The following is a 17,448-nucleotide window of genomic DNA, read 5'->3' as shown; positions in this document are numbered from 1 at the left end:
CATCATTCTTTATCTTTCCAATTAACGTTCAAATGGTCAGGCAGAATTAATCAGGAGTAATGAAAGTTGGACTCTTTGTTATGATTAATTTATACTCACAATTTAATGATTGTGAACCGATTTTATTAATGTACTTCGCAATTATTATCTGGTCTTAAGTTCACTGACATGCATCAAAATATTTAAATGCCAACTTTTGAGACCAAGAACATTTATTATGATCCATTTAACTGTTTGCCAATCAGTATTTAAGTATCAGTCTCCTGTTAATTACCTCATAATCCTAATGGTTAATCATTAGTGATGAGTGTCTTTTATTTCCAAACATACTGGTCAATGAAGTCAAGTTATTAACAATTAATGCCTTACTCACCTAAAGATGGCTACATACATCAAAACAATCTGCAGATTCAGCCAGCTAACAAACTGCCCTAGGTTAGGACCAGAACATCGGCTAATCCCAGATATGTACAAATATTGCAAATAAAATGTAACTAGTAAGTTAGAATATTTATTCCTTATTTGTCAAAACTGACTTCAGTTAGCAAATACTCACACTATTATGCTTGTGTGAGAAAATGTGAGTGATCTTGACACTGACTACAAGATGGAAATATGTATTGTGGCATTACAAACAGAACACTGAAACTCCCCAACTCAAGTTTTGTGACTTGCCAGTGGGCAAGTAATTTTGAAACTTGAGCTTGCCTGAGCTGAATCTGAGCTTGTCCCCAGAGTTGGGCAAGTTGATTTGTAAAACCTCAAAGAGGCATAATGAATGAACTTATCCAGAAACAGAATAAATTTACTTAGAGACAACAGCCACATGCATAAATGGTTAACTTTATAAACATGAAGGTGAACAGATGATAGCCTGGTGTCTGGGCTGTAGTTGTTGTTGTTGTTGTTGTGGGGTTTAACGCCATTTTTCAGCACGATAGGCTATACATGGCGGCCAGTATTAATGGTGGAGGAAGAACCCGGAAAACCCCGGAAAGAACCACCGACCCACGAGAAGCTACTAGCAAGCTTTCTCACATGCCCACATTGGCTGAATCTTAGACTCGAACCGCCGCAGACAGAGGTGAGATGGCAGTGATCCGTAACGAAGAGCGCTTTAGACCACTCGGCCACTCGGGGCCCCCTGGGCTGTAGTAACTGTAACATCATAATAAGCAATAAACAATACAATACTTTAACAATGGCAATCAAATCTGGATAACAATTATCTCTTGTTAGTATTAATAACAAGGACAATGACAAGGGCAAAGACAAGGGCAAAGACAAGGACAAAGACAAGGACAAAAACCTCATTCATTCCACTCCCAAGAGAAATAATATACTTGACTGCTACACTGTAGTCTCTTAAAAAGATTTCTTATTATCACATCAGCAATGTGCAGGTTTTCACAAAAGTTAAAATTAAATAAAAACATTTAATCTGACTTTGTTCGTCCATGACTATCCCTTTGAAGAATTAATCTTGAGGAGTATTCACATGACTTAGGCACTACAATGGCAGCAAGTGACATGTACTTTAGTCTGGTTTACACACTATAGCAAATGATACTATCTTCTTGACCTGATAAATTTAGAAAGAGTCTTCACCTTTTAGGCTGTCATTGTAACTAAGGATTAAATAAAGGTCAGTAATGTCTGTCTCTGTTTTTGTGACACAGTTGCTCATAGAAGTGTTGTACAAATAATCTGCACTTTGCCTGCGGATCCTCCTATGCAGCCACATTTACCAATGATTAAATCAAGGTCTGTGGTATTTATTCATCTTTTTAGGACTCTGTCATTCATAAAAGTGTCGAAATGCATATTTTACCTAAAAATTAGGGTGACTTGGGTGCATTCAGCAGGTGGTCATTCATGATAATGCATTTATATAATAAAAATTGATCCATGCTTGATGATTGTAATATTTCACAAAGTTTCAATTGAATAAAGCCACTTTTGAAGAAAATGTGGGGCTTTCAAAAACTTGTACAGAGCACCTTAGTATTTTTGACAATGATGCTCAATAACTCTTGGCATATCTGAGGACAAACCTGTAATAATTTTGTCAAGTTGAAAACAATGCAGAAACAAGGTCACATCAAAAACTTTGACACAAAATAAATATCATTGTTGACAACATTGTTGACAACACTGCCTTTACAACTATAATGTATCTCATCATTAACATGCAAGACAAGATCTATTCTGATGTACTTTGCCAGAATGCAAATTTTATCCTCATTTGCTCTAACAAATATACAACTGTTTTGTTTGGCAACATCATACATTATTATTTTAGGCTCTATACATGTCTGCCCTGGAAAACATTTTAAAGAAGCACATTGGTTGGGTGGGATGGGTAGTAACTCCAACATCACATTTCAAATTTACAATACTCAACTATTGTACCAAACCAAATTTGACTCGTTATACCATCTAGAAATCTATAGCCCTTTTGTCAAGTGGACTGCTGCTCTCTTTATGGCATGGCTGGCAAAGTCATTTGCCTGATTTGACAAAAATGTACTTTTCTCAGGCCATACATATCATGAACTACGAAGAGCATACAAATTTGACACTAACAAGGGGACCTAACTGTGGGCTGGAGTAATGAATTTGGCAGACTATACCCCTGCTCTATGGGTTCAGTCTTGGATTGCTCATCCTCATGATATTAGTTTTGGCACGACAATTAGAATTATGAATGGTAATCCATAATGTACAATTCCTAATGTTCATATGTCAAATTTCTCTCATACTTCCTTTAACATAAGTTTTGGCACAGATTTGTAAACTATAAACAAGTAAAAGAATGTTCTTTGGATCAAACAGTATCAATCGCAATTAGATATAAACAGGTCAACATAATCTTTAAAATATGTCTTACCTATAGTATCAATCACAATTAGATATAAACAGGTCAACATAATTTTTAAAATATGGCTTACCTACAGAATCAATCGCAATTAGATATAAACAGGTCAACATAATCTTTAAAATATATCTTACCTACAAAATCAGTCGCAATTAGATATAAACAGGTCAACATAATCTTTAAAATATGTCTTACCTATAGTATCAATCACAATTAGATATAAACAGGTCAACATAATTTTTAAAATATGGCTTACCTACAGAATCAATCGCAATTAGATATAAACAGGTCAACATAATCTTTAAAATATATCTTACCTACAAAATCAGTCGCAATTAGATATAAACAGGTCAACATAATCTTTAAAATATATCTTACCTACAAAATCAGTCGCAATTAGATATAAACAGGTCAACATAATCTTTAAAATATATCTTACCTACAAAATCAGTCGCAATTAGATATAAACAGGTCAACATAATTTTTAAAATATGGCTTACCTACAGAATCAATCGCAATTAGATATAAACAGGTCAACATAATCTTTAAAATATATCTTACCTACAAAATCAGTCGCAATTAGATATAAACAGGTCAACATAATCTTTAAAATATGGCTTACCTACAGTATCAATCACAATTAGATATAAATAGGTCAACATAATCTTTAAAATATGGCTTTAATACCTACAAGTGTTTAGTTGTATTACTCGTTTACCTTTGTAGTTTTTTCCTTTTTAATTTTGCATACTCTTTGGATCAGGCTACTTTAGGCCCTAATCCGTGTTGGTGTATGTGTCAAGTATTGTTTGAAAATTGTATTACCCTGGAACATTTTCTCACTGATAAGCCTACTACAGCATTTGTTGATCCATAAATAATCTGGCACTGCATGTATCATGAATTTAGCAGCTAATACACACTTTCAAGTTTAAAGTGAGTTTCAGTTTTATGTTCTTGTTTTCTTAAAGTGTGAAAATTTAAATTTGAGACTGAAATTTGTTTGGTTTTCAGAGTAGATAGGTTTCAGTTTCCTGGGGGAAAAATAATGATAATAAAGTAGGAAAAAGTTGTGACCCCCAAAAATTTGTACCTTGAGGACCTTCAGGTATGCCAAGAATTTAGTTTTGTGGGACTACATTTGGATTCTAGATGTGCACTACAGATAGGGTCAAACTTAATAGTGAATTTAGCATGCAAGATAAATGTGTACATAAGCTGATAAAGTGAGGACTCAGAATTAAGACACGTCGAGTAAAACGTTAGATAGTAGACAAATCAAGACTTGTAAGGGTGGTACTGTTATAATCAACCAGACTGAGTTCATAAATCCCATGATGGAAGATGTAACAATGCAAAGGGGACTAACAGAATGGTATGGGTTCAGGCAATGGAAAAGGCAAGTAATCATAATTCTTTAATAATTCATCAATTCAAAATGCTGTTCAATTACAATTAACACACAAGATACTCTTTTAATCTTGGTCTGCACAACAGAAATTTCCAAGACAATAAAACAATCATAGCAAACTTGCTCTCCTTTTTCACATGCATGCACACATACACACATATGCAAACAAATCAATAAGTGGTACAAAATCTGTATCAATGCACAATCATTCCCACATTTTTCTCAGCTATTCCATGCCACCATCCTTGTCACGACACACCTATTCCTATAGCACCAGCTGAAGGAGGGGTCCAAAATTTTAAATGTTGCAAATCCAGCCCCAATTAAGGCCTGAATCAGCATAGGATGGTTGTACAACATGCATGCACATGTTTACTGATTCAAAGGCAGGATTAACATAATCATCCGCAATACCCTATCTCAAAATCAGATCAAACGGTAAACAACATGGGCCTGATTTGCTGTCACATGGTGTGCCAGCAGATTAGGATCTGTGTTGTTTGTTTTACTGATTAGTCTTAATAAAATGCATAGACCCAGATCTTCAAGCAAATTATGCAATGGCAGATCTGGTTCTATGCAGTCTGCAGTTGGGTCCAACTTATAAAATGGATAAAATAGAAATACATGTATAAGTCAAGGGGATATGAACTGTGTCATGACTGAAGCATGAAAATACATGTATAACTCTAAGGGATATGAACTGTAACATGGATAAAGCATGGAAATACATGTATAACTCAAGGGGATAAGAACTGCATCAGGGCTGAAGCAAGGAAATACATGTATAACTTATAGGAATAAGAACTTGTGTCAGAGATTAAGCTTGCAGAGTCATTGGTACAGTGTACTCCCTAATATTCCCCTGTCCATACAGGTGGTGAAGATTCTTTTTTTCACCTAACACATGTATTATTTTTGGCAAAAAATAAAATTTGTATGTTATGACATCAAGTAAATCAAGTAGGCTGTACATGAACTTGTCAGTAGTTTGTAAAGCCCTGGGACATTAAAGGAATTTTCAAGGATTTCCATAAGTTTTCATGGTGCATTGTGTCTAATGGAAATTAAACCTTTTGCATGTTACTTTGTTAACTACTGGTGTTCTGCATCATTTGGTCCACCAGATTTTATCCCATTTTATTTATTTATTATTTATTTTTTGGACAAAAAAAAACAAAAATATGAATTCCAAATTTTCAAAATGACATTTTATTTAGCTTTAATATTTTGTACTTCATAAATTAAATTCAACAATTTTTCTGGCAAATTTCAAGGGAAACCCTCATATTCAAGGATATTTCCAGGTTTTACAAAACAACATTATCAACTCTCAGCATAAGGTAGGATTCACTTAAGCAAAAGTGTCTGGTGGGCAAGAAATCATATTTTCACATTCCTTAACCATGTAGGTCTGTGTCTTCCAGTGTGGACAACTTTTAATCTACCTCACACGAAGTCATAGCAGCATTCGATTGACATATCACTATTCTGATTTGTCTTTATGCCATCGTTATGTCAGTCAGGTCACAATATCCATTATTATAATTCAATCGATAAACGTATCTGTGTCTTAACCTCATTACAGATTTACCCAGAATTCCTTAGTGTAACACAATTCTTATATCCTCTATCTAAACATCCATACATTTCCAGTGGATATATATTGGTACCAGAAGGATATGTTATGTTCATAACACACAATACACATCTGTACCAGAAGGACACCATTCTGTTTATAATCCACAATTGTTTCACTAAAGAATGTGAGGAAAATACTAAGTTTTTTCATAATGACGGCTTTCAGACATGGAAATTAAGTTAGTACAACCAACTTCTGCTTTATAAACAGGATAATTTTCTGTTGTCTATTTGGACTCAGACTCATGATACAGCAGGCTCAATTCTTTTTATCATCAGCACTTAGTAACTTCCTAATGATGGTAGTGGCAGGAGAGAGTAGAACTTTTCTGGAGAGTCGAATCTGTCCTGTTGCGGGATCACGACCAAAATATTTGACGCTGATCTCTTGTCCAACTTCAAGACCAAGGGCAGATGGGTGGTTAACCTGAAAGAAAAGTGAAGTGACATTAATGCGTCTTTATTAAAGTAGAGGGGCAAAAATAACAGGAAAACTATCATAGCTAAATTTGAAACTTTTTAATATGTGAGATGCTGAAGTATTTAAGTGCAGTACATTATGCTTACAGAAGTATGCAAGTGAACTACATTATGCTCTTTGAAGTATGTCAGTGGACTACAGTATGCTCACTGAAGTATGTAAGTGGATTACATGCTCACTGAAGTAAGTGGATTACATGCTCATTGAAACATGTACATCTTCACTGAAATATGTAAGTGGATTACATGCTCACTGAAGTATGTAAGTGGATTACATGCTCACTGAAGTATGTAAATGGATTACATGCTCACTGAAGTATGCAAGTGGATTACATGTTCACTGAAGTATGTAAGTGGATTACATGCTCACTGAAGTATGTAAGTGGATTACATGCTCACTGAAGTATGTAAGTGAATGACATGCCCAATGAAGTGAACTATGCTCACTGAAGTATGTAAGTGGATTACATGATCACTGAAGTAAGTGGATTACATGCTCATTGAAACATGTACATCTTCACTGAAATATGTAAGTGGATTACATGCTCACTGAAGTATGTAAGTGGATTACATGCTCACTGAAGTATGTAAATGGATTACATGCTCACTGAAGTATGCAAGTGGATTACATGTTCACTGAAGTATGTAAGTGGATTACATGCTCACTGAAGTATGTAAGTGGATTACATGCTCACTGAAGTATGTAAGTGAATGACATGCCCAATGAAGTGAACTATGCTCACTGAAGTATGTAAGTGGATTACATGATCACTGAAGTATGTAAGTGGATTACATGCTCACTGAAGTATGTAAGTGGATTACATGCTCAATGAAGTAAGTGAACTATGCTCACTGAAGTATGTAAATGAATTACATGCTCACTGAAGTATGTAAGTGGATTACATGCTCACTGAAGTATGTAAGTGGATTACATGCCCACTGAAGTATGTAAGTGAATGACATGCCCAATGAAGTGAACTATGCTCAATGAAGTATGTAAGTGGATTACATGCTCACTGAAGTATGTAAGTGGATTACATGCTCACTGCAATATGTAAGTGGATTACATGCTCACTGAAGTATGTAAGTGGATTACATGCTCACTGAAGTATGCAAGTGGATTACATGCTCACTGAAGTATGCAAGTGGATTACATGCTCACTGAAGTATGCAAGTGGATTACATGCTCACTGAAGTATGTAAGGTATGTAAGTGGACTACATTAAGCTCACTGAAGTATGTAGTTGTTGTTCTTGTGGGGTTTAATGCCATTTTTAAGCACACGATAAGCTATGCATGGTGGCCAGTATTAATGATGGAGGAAGAACCCGAGAAAATCCCAGGAAGAACCACTGACCCACGAGAAGCTTCTGGCAAGCTTTCTCACATATGCACACTGGCCGAATCCTAGACTTGAACCCATGCAGACAGAGGTGAGATGGCAGTGATCTGTAATGGAGAGCACTTTATACCACTCAGCAACTCAGGGCCCCTCTGAAGTATGTAAGTGGATTTCATCATAAACTTTATACATTTAAACCTTCTGTTAAATATATTAATTCTTGGAGTGCATGTATATATATATGGATGTGACATTGGATTCAAGTTCCCCTGAGCCACTGAAATGGGTATAAGCAGAAAATTTTCTCAAGGGTAATTATTGCTATATTTCTAGCTTGGAAACTTAAAGTAAGATCAATTGTTACCAGAATTATTTTTTCTCAGACACAGTGAGAACAAAAATTGTCTGTTCAATTTGTGAATATTTCCATTCAAAATTAGATCTCCTCTTTCCCAGGTTTAACTAGATTAAAAAGATGCCACAAATTGCTTCAGTTTGCTTCACCCAAAGTCTGAGAGCATGTACTGGATCCTGTTCTTGGGATCATTCAATACAAGAAAGAGATCGAATGATGACTTTCTGACTGCTCACACATAGCAACCTATTTTTGGCAATGAAAAAGGATCAACGGTGAATAGCATGTACTTCACTGACTGCAAGCTGAAGCGATTATCAGGAAACAGGTTTTGTATGATGAGGCAAAGGGCTCACATTTTTTGAATTTAGTTGAGTCAAAGCCCAGGAAATATTCCATTTGGGCAACAGTGTGAGTATAAGAAGTCTTTGTTATGACCTGGTTCCTCTTTGCCATGATGACAGAAAGTGATATCATAGAATGGCTGCCCTTAATAGTAACTGGACCAACTTTTTCTCCTCAAACAGCCAGAGAAAGAAAAACCTCAGTTACTTGTGGGATAGATGCACTCAGTGGAATGATGTTACTGACTTTAAAGACAGGTCATTTTCTCTCACAAGTCTTTAAAGTGTAAGCCTTCTATCTCATGAAATTCTTCTCACAATCGAACCATTCAATTGTTGATGCTGCAAGGCTTTTCTGACAAGGGCCAGGCATGAAAGAGAAGACAGTCCAGGAAGGAATGGAACAGTTGGGCTCTAAGGCTGGTGGACATGATTTGGCTTGGGCAGGATCTTCCTGGGTAGATCTATCTCTAGACAGAGTAGATTGTTGATCCAGAACTTGTCCCAGTTGAGAGGGGTAATCAGAATCAGTTTGCACTTTTGGTCCTCAAATTTTGTAGAAGTTTTGGGACAAGGACTGTAGGCAAAGACCCATATACTATAATAAAGAGGGCATCAATGGTCCAAGCCTCAGAATTCAATACTTTAGAGATGAAGGTGGACAGCTGTGTGATTCCACCTGGTCACAAACATCTGATCACTGGACACCATCACAGTAGGCAAATCTGATAAAAGACCAATCGGTTTGATGAGGGAACATAATGGAGAATCGGGCCCATCCTTGACAGAATCAGCCAATACATTGAGACTGCTGGGAATATGTCTAATATGGATGTCAATGTTGCGATGTGCAAATTAACAGCAGAGTTCCCAGTCTATAATGCAGTGTTGGGCTAATTTGGTCCAGCAAAATTTGGGGAGGTACATTTATCAAGGAGTTGTCAGACATGATGAGCATGATTTTGCCCTGAAGATTGTCTCTCCAAAAATGAAATGTCTTAATAATAGCTTTCATTTCAAGAGGTGATGTGGAGACCTGTGTCCTCCATATCCCAGTGGCCATGGATGGTGTCGAAGCCTGGCAAAGATGGGCTTGCCAACCACGGGTACTTGCCTCTGTACACATGGTCACATTCAGTTGAGAATGTTCCAGAAGTATTCCTGTCCTGAGCAATTCTTGGTTATGCCACTGACCCAGTTATGATACTATCTTGTTCACGCACTGATTCTGTAATCGAGTGACACTGAAAAGGAGTGCCACTTAGATGGCAAGGTCATCTGTAAAGGGCACATGTAGAGGTGACCCCATGCAATAAGATCTGCTGCTGCATTGAACAATCAGAGGAATCACAGAAACTCTGTAATCCACTTCTTACTGGAAACGGACTCTATGAGCTTAATGATTTGGACCACTTGAAGGTGTGGAAGACACACAAGATTGATGTATGTGAGAAATTACATACCCAGATTGATGAACTGTTCGGATGAACAAAGATAAGACTTTTCCCAATTGATTAGAAAGCCAAGATGATTTAAAACAGATAAGAGATCATTCTTTTCTTGACTGGAATTGAACTTGCTATGATTCTGGAGGATGTCATCCAAGTATGCTGCCCTGCAAGTAGATAAATTTGTATGGAACAGTGAGATAACACAGTTGATTAGTTTCAAAATTGTTGAATTGGAGGAGTGAAAAGTACAACAATTTACTTATTATACAAACTGCGCAGAAATTTCTGTGAGGTTGGATACGAAAATATGCCTCAGTCGGATTGAGACTAATTTGTTAGTTGGATGGATGAAGAGGTTGACTTATCTTGGTGTCTCCATTTTTAATTTTAGTTGGAGTATGAATTGATTTTGATGACTGAGGTAGATGATCTGCCCGACTTAGCCACCGGCCATCCTGACTAGAGAAAGCCTGGAGTAAAACACTGGAGATTGTGGATTCTGAAAAATCACCTGCTTCTTGAATCCTGGTCACTTGCTGTAAAAGTGCATATTTTACTTAGTTCAATAGTACTTCCATCTTGAATGGAGAGGATGAAAGAGGGAGGGATTGACAAAACAAGACCCCCAGAAATCTGAATTGCCCACTTGCTTTGCAGAAGATCAATCCAATAGTCTCTGAATTGCCTACTGGAAGGTTGTCTTTGGGTGGTCTGGAACATGATTTGATGGCAAGATAGAAGAGGCTGGGGGGGGGGGGGGGCGGGGGGAAGGAGAGAAATTTTGTTCCTGTCCCCTCGATATGACTGTCTCTGAGACTGATTAGCGAACTATCTCTAAATATAGGGTTGGGATTGAAGCAGGCTTGGGGGTTGGGTTGTAATGAACAATCCTGTAACCCTTCATCTCCGGTCACAGTGTCACTGAGAATGATTATAAAGATGATTTATATAGTGGTTGTTCAGCGAGGTGGAGGGATAATTTCTGGACTGCCTGCTTCTGCATGTTTCTATCTTGCCACCAAATGGTAAAAGTGAAGCAAAAAGACTGGTTCGCAGAGGCAGGGTATTGTGTAGCTTGAGTGAGGTTGAGCCTAAACATACCTCCTGTCATACAAATGCAAGGTTTGCAGAAGCCATCAAAGCATTCATCCTCACATGCTAGGCTTCCCTGAGCTAATCAATTCTGTTGTCACTTACTGTGACACTCTTGTAACTCCAGTGATGGCATAGACAGTTGAGAAGTCATAGTTTCCTCCAGTTACACAGATGTAACTTATCCATAGGTGCAGTATATTGTATCATTGTTGGGAGATGGGCCCAATGACATCCCCCACCAGTCTGGTCAAAGACTCAGTATAAGGATGAATACTCAAATGTCGTACATTGATTTTATTTCTTCAGTTTTCCTTAGGACTGTAGACCATCTATTCCCTGACCAAATGGCACACATGCTGCAAGCAGCTGACGATGTGCATTTAGTGAGACATGAGTCATTAGAGTCTTCGGTGGCTTTTAATTTCTTGCATTTAATATATTTTGTCATCACTGATTGTTATGGAATTGCAAAGTAAAGAAAAGAGAGAATAAATTAATATTTAACTGTGATAACAATGCTAGACACACCCATTATACACGAGGTGACAACATAAATAGTGTGCATGAACACAAACTACAACACATTTTATTACAACAATCTGAAAATATCAAAATCCTTAATAGCAGACCTGCTGATCCTGACGAGTCTGTCTCACTAAGGCAATTGATTTTTTCTGTAAGATTGACCAGTTTTCAGTAAGGTGTAACAAAATATCAATATTTGCTAAAAGTTCGACAAATTGACGATAAACATTATGCTCAACTGAAAAGTTTGTAAAGTACGCACAGACTTTATTTACTACTAGTAAAGTTGCACAAACATTAGTTCCAAACCCTATGCAACTCAATTGCTTGCTGACATCTCTCAACTTGACATAATTCTTGGAAATTCTTTTCCACTTCACATGACGATGACAATCATATCTACCGCAACAAGACATACTCAAATTGGCATGTGACGTCTAATGTAATGTAATTGTGTCCTTTCCAGTTTTTATTCACAAGAATCTGAATACTCCTTTTTATTCTTCTGTGTTGATTATTAACACTTTTCTATAAACTTATTTTCCCTTTCATCTTAAACATGCATTGCCTTTTGGACACCATTTAAAAAAATTATATAATCAACAGTTCGATCATGCAGATGCTTTGCATGAACAAATAGGTGCAGTTTAAAGTGTCTGGGTGCCGTTGTAAAGTTAGTCTGGTTCCCTGACTAATTTCACTAATTCTAAGATGAAGCCTGAATTCAAATAAAACATGGATGAACCAATTATCCAGATTTTTTGGCAATGATCATTTTTCCGTTGTTTTTGTTTGTCTGCCTTAAGTCAGTATTGTTAGATTAATTTTCATAAGACTTGCGGCAAAGTCATAAGAGTTGGCAGGTCTGCAATTGATGTATGAAATTTGGACAGATTTCCAATCAATATTAGGAGGTGACATAAATTATGTTTTGTTAATTCACAAGTGAAAGCTTAAAAGTAGCACCACAAGTAAGCAGCAAAGGGAGGTAATGAGATAAATATTGCCCTTTGCTGTATAATATAGACAGAAAAGATTAATTTTTGTCTGTTGGTTGCAGGTTTATATTCATGTACATCAATATCAAGTAAACAACATTTATGTAAAAAAGTATAACACAATAATAGAGCCAGGATGTAGGTCAGTTTCCTCTATAAAACATTAAAAGTTATCAACAAGTTTAGGAATTTCCAAGTGGAAAACTGATATCCTACATTCAGAAAGAAATAAACATGTTTACCTCCATTGATATGACCTGAATGTTTAATCCACAATCATAAAAAAATATTAGCTATGTAATTTAAAAAATAAATGTCTACAGTCAGTTACACCATTAACTTGATTTTGGACAATGGTCAATTACAAAGTACAGATGTACATAACATAACCATTAAGAAAAGCCAACAAATAATACAAATTAAATACACATAACACATGTCATCATTCGCAGTTACTTCCTTTCTGCTTTGCATGGTTCATGTCCTGTTTTCTGGGAATCAACAATAATCTATGGAGCAAATATGCAACAGTAGATATAAATTTATACAAAATGGCATGCACTACTAAAAAATATTCTGAATAATCAAACAAATTTTATTTGAACTGAAGCAGCCAATACTCACTCTGTTTTGAGCGAGTTGGGTGTTGTGTATAAAAATATCAGGAATCTGTGGATGAAGGGTAACAAGGATACCACTCTCCCTGAAATGAGTAAGAATAGACAGATCATTAGCTGCAGAATCATTAACCAGAATACACTTTCCCTGATATGGACAAGAAATGACAGGTCACTAGTTGCAAAAATGTTAAGAATTTAAACAGAGGGCATGACTCTACTATAGAAAGTAGATCCATAACAGTCTGGCAGATCTTATTTTCATCTTTTTTAGTTGACCAAATTTTATGCTGATCATCTCTGGACAATTAAGTAGTGTCTAATAAAACTCTTTTCATAAAATTTTGAAGATAATTTAAAGGATAAAAATTAAAAGGACCTTTATTAGGATATGGAATTTTGCTTCCATTTAAATTTACATGAATTCATCATTCATTTTCTGCAAAAACTGTTAAGAATTGAATAAAGTCTCTATATTTGATTCCAAGCTTAACTTGACATGTACCAGATTATCTTGTTTATATTTACAGATGTCATTCATTAGCAAAACCACTAGGAGAACTTGCTGATACAAGTCAATTCATTTTATATGCTGTTGTTAATATAAAATATAGAAAAGAAAACCAACAATAAGCTAAGATGCCAAGTTTCATACAATTTTCCACACAGATCCTAAAAAAGGATGGCAAGCTTAACCAAGCAAAAGCAAAAACCATTTCGTGAATCACATGCAGACATAATGCTCATGGCAGAACAAGTCTGAAATCCTCCTGAAAAAAACTTATATACAAAATTCCATCCCCATCTAATTCTACATGGAACCTCTTGGCTATTAAATAAGCTCAGCCAATGAATTGCCACTAACAGTTTCTTAAAAAAGCAGTCAATTAGATGTCGCTAATAGTTCCTTAAATAAGCACAGCCAATCACATGCCACAAGTGTCTTAAGCTCAGCCAATCAGATGCCACTAATAGTTTCTTAAAAAGTCCTGCTAATTATCCAAATACTAAATTTTCATCAGCATCAAAATCTGTGTCAAAGTATTTTCTAAAAAAGCTGGAAAATGAAATATAATCAGATATGGCAATACTATTCTTGAATGAATTTACAATTTTGCTGAACTTAATGTAAGTACTTCAATTTTTTAAATTATGAAGAAACAACTGGTAACTAATCAGTGTGTTACAGCCATCTCTAAATGATTTTCACATTCTCTCCAACAGACCTGTTTCACAATACATTCAAAAACACTTGAAATTTAAGGCACTCACTGTTTGGAGAATTTCAAACAATCAAAATGTCAGTACATCGATTATATCCTAGAGGATTTACAGTGTTTAATCATCAAACAATTAAAACAAAATTTAAATCCGAATAATGACAGTGTCTGCAAATAAATGGCCATGCTAGCGTCACGTACCTATGTACTTCTCTGCAGGAAAAAGGATGTATAACAGTTTACAAAAATAGGTGTAAGCATACATGCCAACCCATGGTGAGGAAAAAGTGTAATCCAAGTGGACAAAAAGAGTAATCCAACTAGAAAAAGAGTAATCCACATATAACATGATAGAAATTAAATAATAATAATAATAATAAAAATAACGAGGACTTTGTATAGCAAATAATCTTTAGAAGCTATAAGCGCTTTACAACATTAGACAACACCTATAAGATAAAAAACTTATATAATGAAATGATTACAAACACAAACACCATGAAATTAGAAAACATAGAAAAAAACATGCTGAGAATATTTAAAGTAGGAAACATTATTAGGTCTTTAAGTTTGTTCTTGCAGTCAAAATAAGTGAGTTTTGAGAGCACTCTTGAATGTGATCACTGTGTCTTTGTGTCTAAGTTCAGTGGACAATTCATTCCACATTGCTGGGCCCTGGTATGCAAAAGAACGCTGTCCATATGACCTTGTTTTTATGTGGGAATAATGAGTATACGATTGTCAGAAGAGGAGCGTAAGTATCTTGTTGGTGTGTATAAGCATATGTACAATAAGCATATGTACAAAATGATTTATTTATCCCTCTGGACTTGTAACATCAATTACTACTTCAAGTTTTCATATATAACACTTTGAGCTTTAAAAAGCAACAGACTCTCATACTGCATTTCAAAATACTTTGTACCAGCTGAGACTATGAATGTTTTGCACACCAGTAGAGCACTAAGTGATTGGTTACAAAGCCTGTATCTGAATTCAGTTTAATTTTTGCCAACGATACCGAACAATCTCTCACAGTCCACATTAGAATGGTAAAGAACCAATATTCCTTTCATAACATGACAAAGAAGAGGAAGTTTATATCTTCCAGTTACTGGGTCTTTTAGCTGGGAAATATGTTTGAAAAAAAATCAACTTTATCTGCATGAAGTACATTGTCAGGTAGAGTGCCAACTTGATACTTCAGGAATTCTCCTAATTTATCTGCAGACTTTCCTGCAGCATGGTGCATCATATGATATAAACAACCTGATATGAACAATGATATAGACATTTTTCAAAATATATAATGCAACTCCTTTATGAATTCCAGTCATCACTGATGCTGTATCAGCTTAAAACCCCATACAATTATGCCAACTCAAGTTTATTCAAAGTATTACCAAGCAAATAAAAAAAATGTTTGCTCCAGTGGAATCTACTGTTAATTCTGGTAATGAAAGAAAGAGCACTCTGACTTTGCCCTTTTTGTTGTCAAGGTCTCTTAGATTGGGTACAACTTCTTGTCATAATCACTACTCCTGTCTGTTGCAATACTAAACGGCCCAATTTTCAAGGCTTCTGCAATTTTAAGTGAAGTATCTTTTGCTAAACACCTACCAATATTAGATGATTTTGTTCTTGCACATGCACATTTTCTGCAATTTTGGAATCAGGAAACATCCGTTTGAACAATGGACCAATGTAGTCTTCTACCACTAGCAGTAGTCTGTGTTCTATTAATAACTCAGCAGATAACACCTTAGCACTTATAAAATTCATGTCCACAATTGAGTTCTGCTGTAAAAACAGATGTTACCTTAGTATTTGAGTTAGTAAAACAAGTTAATTGAAGGTTTCTTTGTTTTAACACCATGACCAATATTAAAATCCCTTCCACACAGCCTGCAAGGGGCATAATGCTGCCCTAGAATGGAATGCTGTATTGTGTAATTCATGTATTCATCTCTGAATTGGTTTTTTCGTCTTTTCCTAATCCATCTGTGAAATTATTTAAAACACAAATCAACTAGTATAAATCTGACTTGACTTTTAACCCCAAATACTGAGAGACTGGTTCTGTACCAGATATGAGTTAGAACAAAGAATCTGCGAACAAAGATTAAAAGTTAGAAAACCAGTCTGTTCTCTCCTAACTAAGCCACACAGCTGCTATAAATAGAAACCAAGGTCAAAAGATGAAAGTAGAAACCAGCATGTTTCTTGGAAATAGGGCAGCTGCTATAAAAACAACATAATACTGTTAGGAAAGTGCATGCATGTCTATGAACAAGCATACTCTTATATCATAGTTATATAGAAGCAGTCTAGAATACCGTTAGTGGGATTAATGGGATGTTAATAAAAATGAGAAACAAATTATTAATTTTTTTCAGGGGATATACCAAAAGTGCATAATTTGAATACATTTACACACAAGGCATAATTTAGTGAAAAAAAAGCACAATGATTACGGCAAAAGCACAATGGTTGGCATGTATGTATAAGTGTGACATCAAAACATCGCATAATCAGTTATACAATTTCTTTTCAGAATTTGTAAAAATAGGTGTAACTGTGACTTTAAAACACATCATGCTCAGTTATGACTGCTCCAGTGACCTAGTGGTTAGAGTGTCCACCTCAGATGCGGGATGTCACAGGTTCAAACCCTGGCCAAGTCATACCAAAGACTAATAAAAATAGGACTAACAGCCGCTTTGCCAGGTGCTCAGCATTAAGATGTTAGTGTTAGGAATGGTCAGCCTGGTGTCAGGATAATGTGACTGGATGGGACAAGATACTACATTTCTGCAGCATGATGCCCCAGTGCTAGATATCACTATTAACTGCCACACTGCAGACATCATAGTGATATGACTGAAAAATTGTTAAAGCTATGTTAAAGATCCAAATCACACACACGCACGCATGCACACACACACAGACACAGACATACACACTGACACACACACACACACAGTTAATGTTCTCTGCAAATGCTCAATGAACCAGAGATTGTTAAAAAAATTATCAGAAGTGAATTTTCATCAGATCTATGACAATTTAGTTGAGGAAACAACAATGATGA

The 17,448-nt window shown here is 35.8% G+C and overlaps 1 protein-coding gene across 1 annotated transcript in view; it reads right to left on the bottom strand.

Annotated features, from left to right (window-relative positions):
- Positions 1-4,282: 4,282 nt before the first annotated feature.
- LOC149808395 (polyribonucleotide nucleotidyltransferase 1, mitochondrial-like) overlaps positions 4,283-17,448 on the bottom strand; it is a 99,225-nt gene continuing 86,059 nt past the window's right edge. The window contains exons 25-26 of the mRNA XM_089976629.1: positions 13,145-13,223; positions 4,283-6,357 (exon numbers count right to left, since the gene is read on the bottom strand). Coding sequence (XP_089832755.1) covers positions 6,190-6,357; positions 13,145-13,223 — 247 coding nt within the window. The 3' untranslated portion in view covers positions 4,283-6,189. The remainder of the gene's footprint in view (positions 6,358-13,144; positions 13,224-17,448) is intronic.

Source organism: Sinohyriopsis cumingii, chromosome 1 (assembly GCF_028554795.1).
Source record: "Sinohyriopsis cumingii isolate HCF-2022 chromosome 1, ASM2855479v2, whole genome shotgun sequence".
Taxonomy (NCBI): domain Eukaryota; kingdom Metazoa; phylum Mollusca; class Bivalvia; order Unionida; family Unionidae; genus Sinohyriopsis; species Sinohyriopsis cumingii.
This window is presented reverse-complemented; position numbering and strand designations above follow the sequence as displayed.